Source organism: Heliangelus exortis, chromosome 3 (assembly GCF_036169615.1).
Source record: "Heliangelus exortis chromosome 3, bHelExo1.hap1, whole genome shotgun sequence".
Taxonomy (NCBI): domain Eukaryota; kingdom Metazoa; phylum Chordata; class Aves; order Apodiformes; family Trochilidae; genus Heliangelus; species Heliangelus exortis.
The window spans coordinates 78,739,028-78,756,091 of NC_092424.1; the positions used below are offsets into that span (position 1 = coordinate 78,739,028).

General features: G+C 37.3%; 2 protein-coding genes across 10 annotated transcripts in view; both read left to right on the forward strand.

Annotated features, from left to right (window-relative positions):
- The window catches only part of UBE2J1 (ubiquitin conjugating enzyme E2 J1), a 33,787-nt gene extending 20,827 nt beyond the window's left edge, over positions 1-12,960 (forward strand). For 4 of the 8 annotated variants that reach the window (XM_071741348.1, XM_071741345.1, XM_071741347.1 and 1 more), the window contains 5 exons: positions 200-305; positions 2,609-2,738; positions 6,739-6,870; positions 11,546-11,617; positions 11,740-12,960. In XM_071741348.1, the coding sequence (XP_071597449.1) occupies positions 200-305; positions 2,609-2,738; positions 6,739-6,870; positions 11,546-11,617; positions 11,740-12,009 (710 nt within the window). In that variant the 3' untranslated portion in view covers positions 12,010-12,960. The remainder of the gene's footprint in view (positions 1-199; positions 306-2,608; positions 2,739-6,738; positions 6,871-11,545; positions 11,618-11,739) is intronic. The other 4 variants (XM_071741349.1, XM_071741350.1, XM_071741346.1 and 1 more) reach the window with 2 other exon arrangements.
- A 1,338-nt stretch (positions 12,961-14,298) lies between these two features.
- The window catches only part of GABRR2 (gamma-aminobutyric acid type A receptor subunit rho2), a 34,819-nt gene continuing 32,053 nt past the window's right edge, over positions 14,299-17,064 (forward strand). The window contains exon 1 of one of the 2 annotated variants that reach the window (XM_071741353.1): positions 14,299-14,954. In XM_071741353.1, the coding sequence (XP_071597454.1) occupies positions 14,773-14,954 (182 nt within the window). In that variant the 5' untranslated portion in view covers positions 14,299-14,772. The remainder of the gene's footprint in view (positions 14,955-17,064) is intronic. The other variant, XM_071741352.1, reaches the window with a different exon arrangement.

Sequence of the window (17,064 nt, forward strand, 5' to 3'; positions counted from 1 at the left end):
GAATAAGGCCTTAATATATAATGGAAAGTTTAAAAAATAAAGAAAGCCTTGCTCTGTACAAAAAAATCCCCATGCTGCTTGCATGAAATTTGGACAAAATGAAGTTTTGCAGGCAGATCTACAACTTTTCTGTACATAGTGTGAGGTGAATAATGATTGTTTCTGTAGGCTTGTTTGTATCTCTGTTTTCCCATTTCAGTAAGAACAGCTTTACTAGCCATTATTGGATTTATGCCTACCAAAGGTGAAGGTGCAATAGGATCTCTGGATTATACACCAGAAGAAAGAAGAGCTCTTGCAAAGAAGTAAGCATGAAGTTTGTTACTGTAGGTACATAGATACGTACTCTCTTTTAGTGTAAGGCATTGGGTAGAAAGTAACTCACTTCAATCTGTTCCTTTGCATATATTCCAAATATAAAAAAGTTCTGGAACTTGCATATATATTTTTTTTCTGCAAACATTGTGCAGACTTGAAACTTATGGTCAAACAAATATTTTGTAATGTCTGTGTGCATTGAGTGGTCAAATTTGAGGTTCATTTGAAATTTAGCCTTAGAGATTTAATTAACAGTGTGATACAGTGGAGGTAAAATGAATATGATGGATTGATAGTAAGTTTTAGTTGTGTGTAGAAAAAAACCAAAATGATATGTCATTGTCTTTAATAAATAATAATGAAACAACAAAAAATCTGAAGCATCTGCTTCTGAATGATTTTTATGAAATTAATAGGTTTGTGACTATGATGAAGTTATTAGCTTAGTGAAAAAGGGGAAAGCAGTGGTTGTTTATTTATCTTAACTTCAGCAAGGCTTTTGGCACTGTCTTTCTTGCCATCCTCATAGCACAGTTTAGATAAGCAGGGATAGTGATGTGGATTGAGAACTGGCTGAGCTTCCTGCCTCAAAGGATTGTGGTAAGCAGCACAAAGTCCACTGCAGGCTGGTGTGCTTCGGGGGTCAATTCTGGGCACAGTGCTATTCAGTGTCTTTAATGACCCTGATGATGGGACAGAGTGTGCCCTCTGCAAGTCTGCTGATGCTCCGAAACTGGGAGGAGGGGCTGGTACACCAGAAGGTGGGGCTGGTTCACCAGAAGGTTATGCTGCCATCCAGAGGAACAAACCTCATCCAGCTCGACAAAGAGGAAAGCAGAGTCCTGCCCCTGAGGAGGAACAAAGCCAGCCAGCCAGCTAGGAAAGAGTTTCAAAGGGGAGGACCCGTGTGCTGTGTTGGACACCAAGCGGATCACGAGGCAGCAATGTGTGCTTGGAGCAAAGAAGGGTAATAGTGTCCTGGCCTGCATTAGGAAGAGCTTTGCCAGCAGGTTGAGGGAAGTGATACTTTCTCTGCACTCGGCAGTGCTGAGACATCTGGAGTGCTGGGTCCTGGTCGAGGCTCTATCCAGGTTGGGGTACAAGAAAGATGGAGACTTACTGGAGCAAATCCAGTGCGGTGCCACAAAGGTGGCTGAAGGGCTGGAACATATTTGCTACAAGGAGAGGCTGAGAAAGCTATAGGAGCATTCAGCCCCGATCAGAACTTATCCATATGTACAAGGATATGTAAGGAAGGGGTACAGAGCCACGCTCTTTGCTGTGGCATCCAGTGATGGGACAAGAAGCAATGGACACAAATTGAAACCCACAAAATACAATCTGAATGCAACAGGACAATTTTTTTTACTGTTAAGATGGCCAAAGCAGAGGTGTGGTGAAGTCTCTGTCCTTGGAGGTATTAAAAGTGTGACTGTAGATAGACTTGGGCAACCTGCTTGGCTTGACCCTGCTTTGAGAAAGGAGATTCATTTCCAGAGGGCCCCCCCAGCATAAACTGTTCTGTGATTATCCTTAAATGAAATCTTATACCTGTGGGTTTTTTTGGTCTTCCTCCTTTCCCCATCTGGAGAGGAGAAGATACTTGAAAGACTGTATCCTGATCTTACACACAAAGTTAGTTAATTCCAAATTGTAATTAGTACCTTATTTTGCAGGCAGATGTGAGCTTATTCTGCCTGTACTCTGAGCTGTGACTTTCCTGTTAGCACAGCACTGAGTCAAAGCTAATAAACCATGCTGAGAGGTGAGGTTTAGTGAGTTGGCCTTGATATTGTACTGTCAAGGCTGTGTGGTTTTTCACTGGCTTGGAACACTGCCTGCAGCATGCCCTATAGGCAAGTTATGTGTGCAAGAGAGAAAAGGAAGTGCTCTCATAGAAGCTGGAATTCCTGGGTCTGAGGTGAAAATTGCTGGGTCAATTTATGCATTCGTAAAAATGAGATCTTTATAAAGTACTGTTTTTATTTGCTGCAGATATAAAGTTTTACAATGGTAACAAATCATTAATAAGTTATAGATAACACGAATATGTAAATGAGTTGTTCATGTTCTTCTAAGTGACCTGAGAGAATATCTATTTTTTAGTACAGATAATTCTCAGAGCATTTTTTAGGGACCATGTGGGTTGGGGTGGAGAGAAGTACTTTTTAAGCTACTGGTCTTGACACCACTTCTCTTTCTGTGGATTGTTTTGCAAATAGTTTGTTTACACAAGCACACAAGAACATTGTAAACAAATGCTATTCTGAGTTATGTAATTTGTGGCCAGGTCACAAGACTTCTGTTGTGAAATGTGTGGCACGTCGATGAAGACAGCCCTCTTGCCCCTAACATCTGGAAGTGTGTCAAGCCAGGCAGACAAGGAGGCTAAAGAACTTGCCAGACAAATTAGCTTCAAGGTAAGGTTGCTGTTTAAATTTCTATTTTTGCTGTATAGAGTTGAAAAAAAAATATTGAGGAAAAGATTGTAAATTGCAAAAGTAGTCATAACTTCATAAACCTTACACTACAAGGGAATCTTTTTTTTTAAGACAGGCTGAAAGAGAAAAATAGAAGTGGATATGTCTTGCATTGTGCCAGTTAATAAATTGTGCATCTCAAGCACTGATTGATTAGTTTTAATTTCAGTGGTGAGCACTTTGGTAAGAACTGTCTGTGTTGCATTTACTTCCATATTTTCAGTCACTACTTGATTAAATTCTCCAGAATTAGTCTTATCATAAAAAAAATGTTAGGAAAATTTGGGCGAAGCTAACCTAAATTTGTTTTACTTTGTGATTTTTTTTTTCTTCTTCTTTTTTTTTTTTTTCTTCTTTTGGTTTATGGAAGGAATAAAACAATATTCCTACTGACAAATGGTTGCAAATTCTTTTGAACTACTCTGCAGCTGAAGATACTGAAAGTTGAACTCTGGTATGGAAGTTTCTGTTACCCAAAAATGTGTTCTCTATCTTGTGTTTCAGTGAAAATAAGGTTTGTTTAGCTAAATATGTGCCTCAGAAAACTGCATGTCTTGCATGCACATTTGTTTTTCACTGAGTTTTCCATTAAACTCTTAAATCAATTACTAAGGAAGACTGCTCTGCATGAGAGCAGAGAACTACAGTGAAATAAATTATGACAATGTGGCATTGGTGCAGAATGCATCCTCACTAAGATCATGGATGCTAATATATCACTCTTTATCATCAGTGTTCTCCTAATACTGTCCTAAAGGCTACTTCTTGTGTGTGTGTGTGTGTGTGTGTGTGTGCCATGAGGGTAAAGATTGCCTCCTACTGAGCTTTACTGCCAGTCTTGCAGGACCTGCATTATCCTGTGTGATCTCACATCTAGACATGTTGACATGGTTGGGTCTGTGTGTATTAACACTTAGATTAAAACATCTTATAAAATCATATCATTGTGGTTGGAAAAGACCTTTAAGATCATCAATTCCAACTGTTAACCTAGCCCTGCCAGTATCTCAAAGTATTTTACAAAGATGAGGAGATACAGGGACAGAGTTTTGAAGCTGGAGAAGCAATGGACTGCCTGCTTCTGGCTTTTTTACAAAACGTAAGGGTTAAAAAGTGTGGGATTGATTTTTACTTAAGAACTGCTAATCTTCTTCATCATAAATTCTAGAAATACTGGAGTGCATGCATATATTTTTTTAATCTTTTTTTTTTTTTTGAAAGAGCTCTTAACTTACATCCCATTTTCCAGTTTTAAAATTAAAGATCTGGGGACAGCAGTATCTAAAGAATACTGGTGTGTTCCTTGGATCCACATACTTAGCTCCACCTAAGAACAAGCACTCAGCAAGGGAATAATGAACGAATGCCTCAGGTTTCTGTAGCCTTTTACAATTTATTGTGGTTTTTTTAATAAGGTAAATCAGTTCTGTCCTGTGGTTGTACCTTCTCTCCCTTTCTCAAATTCAGATTTTGGGGATTGGGTTTTTTTAAGCTCACTGCTTCTCTGCTTTGCTTGACTTTGTTGTTGTTTGATGTTACACATTGATTGCTGTGTTTGTAGTAAATTTATAGTATGACTTCCTAGCAGGGAATACAAAAGTTTTAATAATTTTGATACATTCCATGTCAATTTATGGGCTAAGATTTAACATCAGATTGCCGACTGAGTATAATTTGGGAAAGCCTCTCTACTAGCAAACATACTTGCAATTTCTGCATTATCTTGATCCTTAAAGAAGAGATTTCTTAACTGTTTCTAGATGATCCTGGGGTTATGAAAAATTACTTCATACCAGCCTTAAGCAAAATGGTGACTTAAAAAACCCAAAACATTTGTGGCATTGAGAAAGGAATATGAAATTCATGGAAACGAAGAACCCAAACTGCATTTCCTCATTACAGTTTTCCAGCTTCTGTGAGCCTCCACCTTTATTCCTATCTGTTTTAATAGAAAACAACATTTTAAAACTCAGCTTTACATTGACTTGCTAGTTGTTTTGTGCCTATAAGTTGCTATATACCTTTCCAGTTGAAGAAAAAGAAGGAAAGATAGATGACTAATAGCATAAGCATTACTGTAAAATGGTATGGTTTATCTACATGTTGCCATCACAAGGCATATTTTGCAGTAAAATTAATTCTCCATTCACCCTCATTATTATATTTAATATGTTGCTCTTTCCTTGATGTCTGTGTAACTTCCAGCTTCTCTGGAAGCAGAGGTAAGGGCTGGAGAAAAGAGACTAGGTGAAAAAAAATTTTTTTCTGTTTTGGGGACTTTTAAGTGCTTTATTTTTTTAAATGTTAGTCTGACTTTAGTCTAACGTAATAAACAGTAGTTTCATAAACTAAAATAAAATTCACATTTTGTATGTGCCATATAGAGATTTACAGTAAAGATAAAATGCTCTCTTCTTGGAAAATGCAGAAGTGTGAAAAGCAGTGGTCACAGGTACCAGGGAAGGAGCCTACAACTGGACTGAACAGCAGTTCACTGTGTGGGTTGTCAAATGCTGGAGCAGATTACCAGGGAGGCTCTAGAGTTTCTAGCTTTAGAGATGCTCAAAACCTGACTGAACGTGACTCTATTTTGAGAGTGGAATTGGTCCAGGTGACACCTAGGGATCATTCCAGCCTAAATTATTCATTATCCTGTGCTGCTTGGTTGCTGGTCCATATTTGAGTCATAGCTTGTCCTGTCTAATATTAGAGTTCCTAAGACTCAACTGCAAAAGGAAAGCAGTGTTGTCAATTTATGAGTATTTTTAAATCTTAAATTCATCTTCTGGTTGTTTCAGAGACGTATTTTTTTTACTCTCCTGAAATAATATACATCAAGAAATAGGGAATATATTTTCCTCACACAAAATAATACCAGGAAAGAATATTATTATCTTGTGATCTTACCAGGTTATTATCACTATAACTGATAGGTTTATAATACAATTTTTGTATTTCTTACTTATTACTACCACTCCTTATGTCTGCATTTGAAGACACAGATTTGGAATTGTCATCTTTATAATAAAATTATATCTAAATACAGAACTTGAGAGTTGCCTTGCTTGCTGATAAAAATTGATCTGGTCATGATTTAATTTTTTCTATATGTATAAATTTACAAGTGCTTCAGTTCAGGACTACAAGACTGTGTCCTTTTCCATTTTCAAGGAATTACTGCAGGAATATATACTGTTCAAACAGGAAGTTTGTTCATGATCTTCCACGTGTCACTACTGATCTCTTGTCTCAGATTTCCAGAAGCATGAAACCTAAATTTCTGGGGATTTAACGCTTATTGGACACCGTAGCAATGCATACAAAAGCAGTGTTATTATAAGTCTTGTATTTTTTTCTTTTGCTCTGCTTGTGCTGAAATTTAATCAATGGAAACTGAGGTGTGTGTGCCTTACACAGTGTAGTGCTGTCCATGTGTGCCCTTTCTGGTTGTGAGGCAACTTCAGTATTAGAAGCAGTATAGCAATGGTAAATTAGCACTTACCAGGGGATAGGCAACCCTGCTGAGAAATAGGCTATATTAATTCACTTGTAGCAGCAGAAGTCAGTGCTCAGTTAAGGACATGAGAAACAGAAGTTTTAAAAATTATGTTATTTCTAGTATAAAGTCCTGGATCCTCTAAAGAATTCATTTTTGCTTTATACATCTATGCATTTTTTGACCTTTACACGCTTCAGTGTGCAAACAAACTTACAATTGTTGTTTTAAACTGATGTTTGCACATCTATAGTCTTATTTCTAAAGAATAAGAGGTTCTTAAACTTCTTGGTGTGTAGCTGACGTGCAGTTGGTTTACTTGATTATTACATATCAGTAAGTCTCCTATTCACTATTTATTGAAATACACATTCCAAAATAAGCCCAGTCTTTTTGGAGCAATTTTGATTTTGTCTCTGAAGCATACATTTGTACTCCTTGTAGGCTGAGGTCAATTCTTCCAGGAAGTCTGATGCTGGACCCTCAAGCACGTCGGGGCTGAACCAGTCTGCCAGTTCACATGAGCACCAGCAGGATGGTGCAGATGGAACATTTCAGGATCCAACAAGTGCAATGGTATGGTCCATCTTTGAGCTTTATCTGTGCAAGTACAGGCATAGTCTAAACATTAAATCTGTCTACTCTGATATAAAATCTGTGTGTAAACTTCAGCAAACGATATGCTGAATCTTTTATAGAAATAATGATCTCTTTGCTCTCCCTTTCATCTCTTTTAGCAATTCTTATTCACAATAGCTCCCTGAATTAACAGGTTAACAGCTCATTAAAATATTGTGGTGTCTGGAGTGGTGCAATTTACCCCCTGCATAATATATCACAGGTTTTTGTAACAGAATTCTTGGGCGGAGGAAAAAAGTTTACAGTGATAATCTGTAGATTTAAAATATTAATTAAGGGTATCTTCCTGTGTTTTTTAACCTCTTAGGTATATCTGACTAAGATATTCTTAACTATTTGAGGTGTGATGCTTATGTTTTAATACTGGTAGGCGTAGGGCTTACATAATGGTTTCAGAAGTGACTGAGGCCTGGTGTTGGGCCAGGGCAGCTGCTGTTATGACTGGTAAATGCAGTCTAAATTCACTGATAAACTGCAGGCAAATCCCAGCTAAGCTGTCTTTTTTAGACGTCTTTAGAACGAGGATGCAGATCGTTTAAAAAAACCTAAAACACGTCAAATAGCATCAGACCATCTGTTGTGTGTTTGCAACATATTTTCAAGCTATATAGAAATATAAACATGCTAATAGCATACTTTTTTTTTCCCCACAATAAGGGTTTTTCCAGATTGCTCTGGATTTAATAAACCATTTTACTTTATTCTTCTTATTACAAATCCCAGCTAATATAGTAGAACTAGCCAGAATATCAAGGCATTACTAGCATTTTTTTGAGGAAAAATAGTGATTTTTTTTTCGATTAATTCGGTTTCTAAGAAATTTACTTATCCTGATTTACATATGCTGATTTAGTAATTATTAACTTAATTTTCAACAGAACAGACTCATGTGAAATGAAACATTTAAGCATATAAATGTATGTAAAAATATTTGTGAGGTAAACTGTAAATGGTGAAAAGTGGATTAATGTTTTAAGATACCAGACAGTCACACTCTTGATTGTTAGTTTGAAGCAGTACCTGTGTTTCTGAGCTGTCACACATTGAGTGTTAGGAATTTTCTGGAGCCACTGGGCAATGACAACTTAGAGCCACACAATTGAAGAAAGAAATGTGTAACAGGAAAGGTTATTTTTTAAAGAGTTTGAGCTTGCTGGTTTTGTGTTCTTATTCATGTGAAAGTTAATAGAAATATCCTCAAGGTAGAGGACCAGAGGCCTTCATCTGCTAATAGGTTTGAAAGAGTGTCTGTGTAAACCTTCAGACCCTTTCTACACATTTTGGCTTCTTACATGTGTAAAATCTCTTTCTTCATTTAGTTCTTTCTGTCTAAAGACCTAATTCTACCTCACGAAATTGTGTTAGATGTGAGCAACATTAAAACTATATTTCTTCTCTACTTGTATAAAATCTTTGCCACTTATTCTACTAATGTGTGTAATTAAAAGCTATTGTGAGAATAAGAAGGGCAGAGGTAGACCCAATGCTGAATCCTTGTATTAGTTTGCATAGTAATTCATTTTAGTGTAGGATACTTAATGTGCCTTGCTCTGAAGTCATGGGGCTCCTATATCCTGCTACAAAATAAAGAGGAAAACATAGCAGTTATCATGCTGAAAGAATGGAGTGTTACCTTTCTTCTGCTCTTGGAACAGTTGTAACCAGTCTCCATTAAAAAAAAAAAAAAAAAAAAAAAAAAAGATGGTAAATAAGAGCTAAGGAAAGTGTCTAGCTGTAGGTGAAAAGAAGGGAATCTGTAGGCTATGAATTTGTTCTTTTTTGTAGGGATGAATTTGTTCTTTTCAGCAATGCTTTTCTATTCTGTCATTTTTACCTTTAAGCTGCTTGAAAGAGCAGAGGTTTTTCCAATGAATTAATGGTAGGACAATTGAGTACAGGGATGCCCTCTCTGGGATAGGTTTAACTGAATCCTTGTGTGAAGAGTACACTAAAATGTGTCTCTGGCATGGCACTGCTTTGAGTCTGTTCCCTGTTTTATGGAGGGAAAGAGAATTTCTCATACCATCAGAAGAAAAAATACTTTGAATTAAGTTTCAACTCTGACAGCTTTTTTTAGAAAAAGGAATATAGGCTCACTGTTTAAAGAAGCTATCATAGCGTGAACTGTTGTGTTACACAGTACTTGAGTCTTACAGATTTTTGCATGTGAAGAAAGAGTGTGATGTATTTGTTGCATACATTTGTTTATACATTTGTTGGATAAGAGAACTTAGTGGTCCTAACTTTTGGGATCACTGCCTGACCTCATCTTTTTGGTCACTTCCCTCCCTCCTCACTTTTTGTCATCATTTTGCCAGACCAACAGCCAGTATCTTGGTGCCACATTTAAAATTACTACAGTGTCTGTTTAGGTTTAACTAAATACCTTCCCAGTGCAATGCTGGGTATGTATTTCCTGAGTTCCACCTGTTTAAATAGGAGACGAGAGGGATGGAGATTGTCTGTCTGTCTCACCAGCACAGCATGTGGTGATGGTGAAGGGGATTTTTTCACCATGTTTCTCTCCTGCTTTTTTTCAGGACCTACTCATTGGTTGCTCCTGTTCACGTCCCTGTTAGCAGTGACTGAAGTGTGCAACACCAGTACAAATGTTGCACATGGGCTACATTTTAAATTTTGTACACCTATATTAATAGAGAATATTTATCAAGTATTTCAATGATTTATGTTTGAGGGAGGAAAAAGGAGAGGTGGGGGATGATTCTCACATCACTGATAGTTGCTTCCTAGGAGGACTTGTCACAACAATATTACTGAGGTTTGCAGGTGCAAGGCAGTGAGTACAACAGCATGAGAATCATAAAATGGACTATCATGGAAGCTCTGGAAAATGCTGCCACAGCATCCTGGGTGAAAGGATACAGATCTGTAAAGAACAGGCTTTGAGCATTATTAAAGTTGGAACAACAAGCTGTGTATAGCACCATGCAGCACAGGATTTGCAAGGAGCCTGAAGCCAGTGCAGAATGGTCTTACGAAACACCTCTGACCAGACTACTTCTGACAATATATATGTGCATGTCTGCTAATAATTGGCCATTGATTATTATGGGAATCTCAAAGCAGTGGATTAGCTCAGCTTTGGCTGACGCACTCAGTCTTCTGTTGCCCTGATGTATATGTTTTTTTCTTTTTTCTTTTTTTTTTTTTTTTTTTTTAATATAAAGTTAAAGCCTGGCAATTGCCAGTGAGGTTTCTCTTGAATTAGAAGTCTGTTCACATTGTGTGTGGCACCTTGTCTCACTCAGAACATGGCTCTGTTTTATTTTTAAAAATTTGCAGCATTGAGAAGAAACCCAGGTGTGTGAATGTCCGTGCTAGTTACTTTAGTTAGTAAGTACGAAGTGTCAGGAATATTTCTAGAATTTTTTTTTTATTCCTTTTTTAAATTACTTCAAGAAGAAAAATACTTAGCCTGCAGAATTTGTACTTCTTGCTTCCCGAATTCACTTCTTTCCCTCTACCCTTCTGAAAGATAGGAGTGCAGGTGAATCTAAGAACTTGATTTTTAAAGGCTTAGCTTCCTATGTCTTATTTTCCTTGGCATGACGAGCTTTCAAGTGGCTTCATTGTGAAGCTGAATGACTTTATTCTTCAGTGTAATGAAAATCACAGCAAGCTGCTCATTATGTTCTTGGCTTTCTCTGCTGATGAAAAAAATCTTTAAAAACATTTTTCTTTGAAGCTACCCAAGGTGTACTTGCTTGCTTAGCTAAGAAACCCATGTAAACAGGCAATTTGTCAAATGGGGTAATTACATCAGTGCTTCTGTATATACATGGTAGCTGGTCAGAATAGTGCTCAGGATTGTTGATATTGTGTCCATTGACAGGCTTTTTCTCAGAAGCAAATATAAAATGGCTAGAATTCCAGTTTTACCTGCTGTAATGATCATCAGTCTTTTAGAAGAATGAAACACTGGATATGCTAACACTTTAACCTCAAAATATTTATTTCAAATAACTGTGCTGTATCACTATTTTAATGTTAAAATGCTCGAAGTTTGAGCCTTGTAGTATTGCAAGCAGGATTATGCTGGTGGAATACTAGAACCCATAGTTTCAATCTTGCAAACTGAAAAATTATTTTCTTTAGAATAATATTCTCCTGAGCTGTACATTAATTGCCATCACTTATTTTTTACTAAATAAAATGGTAGATTGACATTTGACCAGTAGAGGGCAATAAGTATGTGCATTTTTTCCTGGAATGGCTTTGGTGTTTTGTGTTCAGGGTTGGGGTTTTTTCGTTGTTTGTTTTTTCAGTGATGGTGATGAGAACAGACATTTGGACCCAGCTGTCCACAGGAAGCAGTGCAGCATTGCTTAATTACAACTCTTTGGACTTCTTCCTTTCGTGCCATAGTATAGGTGACTTTATAAGTCCTCAAAGACTGAACTATATTAAGGATGATTGTTAAGGATATCTTGAACTGCAAAGAGTTAAGCAAATTCTAAACAAAGATACTTGAGATCTCTTGATGTGGAACCAATCTAGAATGCAGACGTTGTTTGACTTGCTTTTTTCAGACTGTTTTTGTCCTTAGAACAGCTTTTAAAATTATTATTATTTTTATTTTTATTTTTTTAAGGATTTGCAGCTTGAAACAGAGTTCTCAAGACAGTGTATGAACAAAAATGATGTCTATAACAACCTCATAATTGCGAGTGACGTGTTTTTTCGGGCTTTCAAGTATCAGTAATTATCCGAAGAGTCCTAATGATTGTATTCCTTGCTCATCTTTTGCAGTGTCTCGTCTCACAGCTCTGTATTTTTTCTTTGCAGCCTGAAGCTCAGAGCAGCAGTGCAGCAGCCAGTCAAGAGCACCCTCCAGCTGTGCCCACAAACACCTCTGTGAGCCCTCGGCAGCGCCGTGCCCAGCAGCAGAGCCAGAGAAGGGCTCCGTCTTCTTCCGACTTTAATCGGGTGCAGCAGCCAAGGGTCAACACAAACCACACTGGGTCAACTGTTCTGATTGTCCTCCTGACTTTTGCTTTGGCAGCTCTTATATTTCGTAGAATATGTTTGGCTAATGAGTATATATTTGAGTTCTAAGGTTGTTTCTGTCATAACAGCAGCGACTTGAATGCTTCACTGAACATTCTCTGCTGGTTATGAGGTGAGAACTGTTTACAAAGGTTACTTTTTGTATTTACACTTCAATCCTTATGAATGTTGATGTACCTACAGATACATTACTTTTAAGAAAAGCAAAGTTGGATCTTTAACTACAACAAGTGTTAGCTGAGTGCCTACCAGAGACTTGGAGAAAAAGTGCAGTGGAATGGTAGCATTCAGGTGTGTGGGAAGGGAGTCAATTTGAATAATTTGTCAACTAGAAAAAGACAATTTTAAAAAAAGTGGTTGGTTCACTTTTTTTGTGGAACATAAATTGAATGCATCACCCCTTGTAAGTTATTTTAAGATTTGGAAATGGAGAAGGAATTTTAAAATGAAACACTACTATGTGTTTGTGTCCAGCAAACTCTTAATTTAGAGTTGGTACAGTTTTATAACCACTGTTATTTACCATGACAAATTTCTAGAGGGGGAGCACATACAAATTGGTTGTGATGCTGCTTTGTGTGTGTGATAAGGGGAAAGGAGTAGAAGGGAGAAAGAAAGGGCCAGAAAAACTACTTATATTATTTTGGTTTTTATTTTTTTAGAAGAAAGATTGGATAATCTTTTGCAAGATTTGAATGTCCTCTTCTAATATTCTCAATTGTATATTTTGGTTTTTTTTTTAAATTTGAAGATTATATAAAACATGTCTATTCTTGCAATAGATATAAATATGTAATATAATTATTTACCCAGAGCTATTGTCTTTTAATTATACCAGAAATATACATAATGTGTTAAACTGAATGTTTCATATGAGGTTTTATTTACTAAAGAAAACACTTAAACTCTCATATATGTGAACATGCTTAAGAGAAATATTTATTAAAACCTTGGTAGTAATAAAGAATTCCAAGCCAGTCTTTGGTTATGTTTCAAGTATCATATTGCCTTTTGTTTGCTTGGGTTGGGTTTTTTTTTGTTTGTTTATCATCCCCTGTGCCCCCTGTCTTTTAAAACCTAAAGTCATTGTTGGACCCAGAGGCTTCATATGTTATTAGTTTATTTAAAAATCCCAATTGGTAATATTCATGCATGATGTGAAATTACATATATAGGCAATAGACCCACAATTAGAATTTTGAGAAGTTTTGTCTTGAAAGCTTAAGTATTGCAGTGAAGTAGAAGGAAGCAGTCAGTGGGATAATTTTCCTCTTGTGTTATTATTCAGTTTTAGATGTATTCTGGCACATTTATTTCAAAGACAAATTTCCATTTTCTGCTGTCAAACATCATAGCACTGACTTAATTGAAATTCTCAGTTTCTCAGCAAGTATTTATCAAGCTACCCACAGCTTTCCTTAATTTTGTTAAATATAGTACGTACTAGTGTTTGGAATCATTAAAGTAGCTATAGCTACTTGTAAAATAAGGAAATGGGATTGAGTGCCTGATGGGGATATGGAAGTCTGAAAAAATCCCAAACTGAAATATTTTTTAGATCTTGTGGGTTGCTGATAATCTTGTTTGCAGGTACAGTGGAACAAAGACCAAAGAACAGATTTTCTGAAGTTCACACAGAGGTATGTAGTTTGTTCAGCAGCTAATTACACATTCTGCAGAATAACTTGATGATAACATGTTATTTGTTTGTTACCTAATTTGTCTATTTCATTAGAAATTAAAAACAAACAAACCACATACACACCCTCAACTACACAAAAAAACCCAGCAATTCTCTAGATTCTGTAACCTTTAAAATAAAAATACTGTGTTTCCTAATGGTATGCTGCTGGGAGACTTGTTCTATTCTAACATTGCAAACCTGGGCTCACAGAACAAAGTTCTCCAAGAGGTCTGACCCAAAAGGCAGCTTTGTTGACCCACCTGCTCCTCTGGAAGCTTTGCTCTGAATGTGGTTTTCTTTTCCTAGAGCCTCACTGCTGTGCCAAGCAAACTTTTGCTCTTGTAGCTGTACCACTCACTGGTGATGAGTAAAGCAGTTCAGTCTTTTGCAAAGAGGCAGTGTATGCTGCCCTTTCAGTGGTTGGAGTGTTTAAAGTTTCTGATTAAAGAAATGGCTGCTCTGTGGCTTTTCATTTTTTATTTTGCCTGATTGTGCAAATACCTGTTTGAAAAAATAAACGTTAAGGGTGACTTGATCTATGTGAAGAGTCTGTTGCGCGTAATGGCCCTTTGGGGGGCTGCTGTGTTTTAATTTGCCTTTGAAAACTTAAATAATTTTCAGGGGAAGTAGCTCATCTTTTATTTTCAACAGCATAAAGAGCCAGACTAAATAGGAAGTTAAAACCCCAAGTGCTACAGACCCCGTCAAAATCCATACGTTTTGCAACAGTATTCATGTCTGAAGCGGGGCACAGGCGGTTTCCGGCTGAAACAGATGCCAGCCGAGGGAACAGCAAAATCTGGAAAGCCTAATGAAAAGGGACAGCCTGGTTTTGCAGTCTGGCAGGAGGGATAGCACTGCCCTGAGATTAGGGGATTGAGCAAAAAGCCGGCGTGCAGAATTGTGGGGTTTTATATAATGGCTTTAGTAAAATATCCTTTAGGGACCCAGTGGAAACGTTTGGTGAGGCAAACTTCATCGAGTAATGGCCAATCATGACGCAGTGGTGAGGGAAAAGCTTTGAGCAAGAAGCCCCTGGAATCCTGCGGGAAACAGCAGGTCGGGGAAGCAGCGTCTCTGCCACCGATCGCAGCCGAACCGGAGCCGTGGGGATTGGATTTGATTCAATGTTGAAAGCCGGGGGCACTACAGGAGGTTACTGGAGTGCAGAGTGCCCAACACCTCTTCCCAGCAAGATGCCTTATTTCCCAAAACTTCTTTTATTAATCTTGTGTTTAGTTCTTCTTGTGGAAAGCAGGAAACATAGGAGGAGGAGGTGGACAAGCCAGCTGGAAGTGCCAAGGGCAAGGTAAGGGTTATAAACCTCATCCGTTTCCTGTCCTGAAGTGTTATAAATACAGTAATACATAGACCTAAAAATCTGCCCTGTCAGTGCCTTTGTGTATATTCGTTGTGCAGACAGCTTTATAGAGAATATTTTTAGAAGAGTTACTGGTACTATGATAGGTTTTAACTGCAAATGGACACCAATGCTAATGCTCACTCCTAATGGGGCAGATTTTGCAGAGAAGTTGACGACTTCAGCATGGATTGTGGTAAATAATATTCTCTTCCATATAGGTGAATTAATGAGAGAATTCAGAGAAGTTGCACTTTATAGAAATACTTGAATCTGCATATTGTTTCAGCACTTTTTCACAAGAGTAGGTGATCTCTTCCTCTCTTCCTCTTTTCCTCTCTTTCCTCTCTTTCCTCTCTTTCCTCTCTTTCCTCTCTTTCCTCTCTTTCCTCTCTTTCCTCTCTTTCCTCTCTTTCCTCTCTTTCCTCTCTTTCCTCTCTTTCCTCTCTTTCCTCTCTTTCCTCTCTTTCCTCTCTTTCCTCTCTTCCCTCTCTTCCCTCTCTCTTCCCTCTCTCTTCCCTCTCTCTTCCCTCTCTCTTCCCTCTCTCTCCCCTCTCTCCCCTCTCTCCCCTCTCTCCCCTCTCTCCCCTCTTTTCCCTCTCTCCCCTCTCTCTTCCCTTTTTTCCCCTCTCTCCCCTCTTTCCCCTCTCTCTCCTCTCTCCTACTCTCTTTCCAAATGTCTGTGCTAACATTTGCTTGAAACTGCATGTTTTTCTCTAACAATTTGAGGTGAGGGTGTTGGTTAGCATGTGTGATCCTAATTAATAACAACTCCCTGGAAGTTACTCAGGAGTTGTAAAATTGAAAATATATTTTGAAGAAATACATGGAAACTTAAAAAAAAAAAAAAGTATTTTAAAGTCAAGCAATGGCACAAGAAAGAGTTAAAGTTCTTAGTAAAGTTTATTGGATTTACTGTTCTGAGATTTGACTGCAGGTTTACATTAGAAAAGGTGATCTTCCAAACCTGTCAGACAGTTCAAAGTATGTTATCTTTTTCTGTAGTTATGTCATCCAGTGGCAATTATATCTTACAAGATTGTTCATTGTTAAAAGGGCTCAAAAATAAAATGGGGTTAATCCCTCTCATTAAATGGCTTCACTGAGGCTGGAAACCTTCATGTTTTATTTTGTTGGGGTTTGTTTGGTTTTTTTGTTTAACACTCAATACTTTTCTAGGGAGTGTTGTGCCTTGAAAGTTTTACAGGGAAATATTATGATATAATTGAAAGCAAAGAATACCTAATATGCCCTCAAATTTGTACTATTTACAGAAAAAATACAGTAGCATATGCTTTTAGTGACATAAAGGTTATAAAACTGGAACAGCTGGAGCCCAATCCTGGAATCCTGAAGCTAACTGAAGTTTTGCCACTGATTTTCACAAAACCTCAGTTACTGAATGGAGATTTTAACTCATTTAACTCTGAAATTTTTTCCAAGTCTATTTGTGGGCAAAATGGTGTATTCAGCACTAGTGTTTTCTTGCAAACCATTCACATGTAGTAGAGATCATCTGCTCTGAAGCAGCAAAACAATATAAATCTTTCTTCTAAATGTGACTTTGGCCAAAAGTGGTGCCACTGTCTGCCTTTGTAAGGTGTTTGAATAGTTTGTACTTTATTTACACATGGTAAAAGTAATTAACAATTTTTACAGTGCTGTTACGTTGTGTTAGAGTGGAAATCAAAGCACTGCTAAAATGATTTATATAGATGAATTTACTGTCAATCATGACTGATATTATTTGGTGTCCTGTGTAATAATGATAATGATTTTAGTGAACATTTTTCCAGCCAGGTAGAACCTGAGAAACTGTATGCCTTTTATACTTACCCATTTGCATTTCCTGTACTAACAATGTACTTATCTAAGTACTTATAAAAGTAAGTATTAGAGGCTATTAAATGGAAATGGCATTTTAAATACAGAGAATTCTCCAATACTGGAAAAAAAAAAAAAAAAAAAAAAAGTGTATGAAACAATGACATGGTGAAATTTCCAGTTACATATAAAATACAGTTCTCTAGGGGGCTGTTCAAGTAGAAGCAAATTAAAA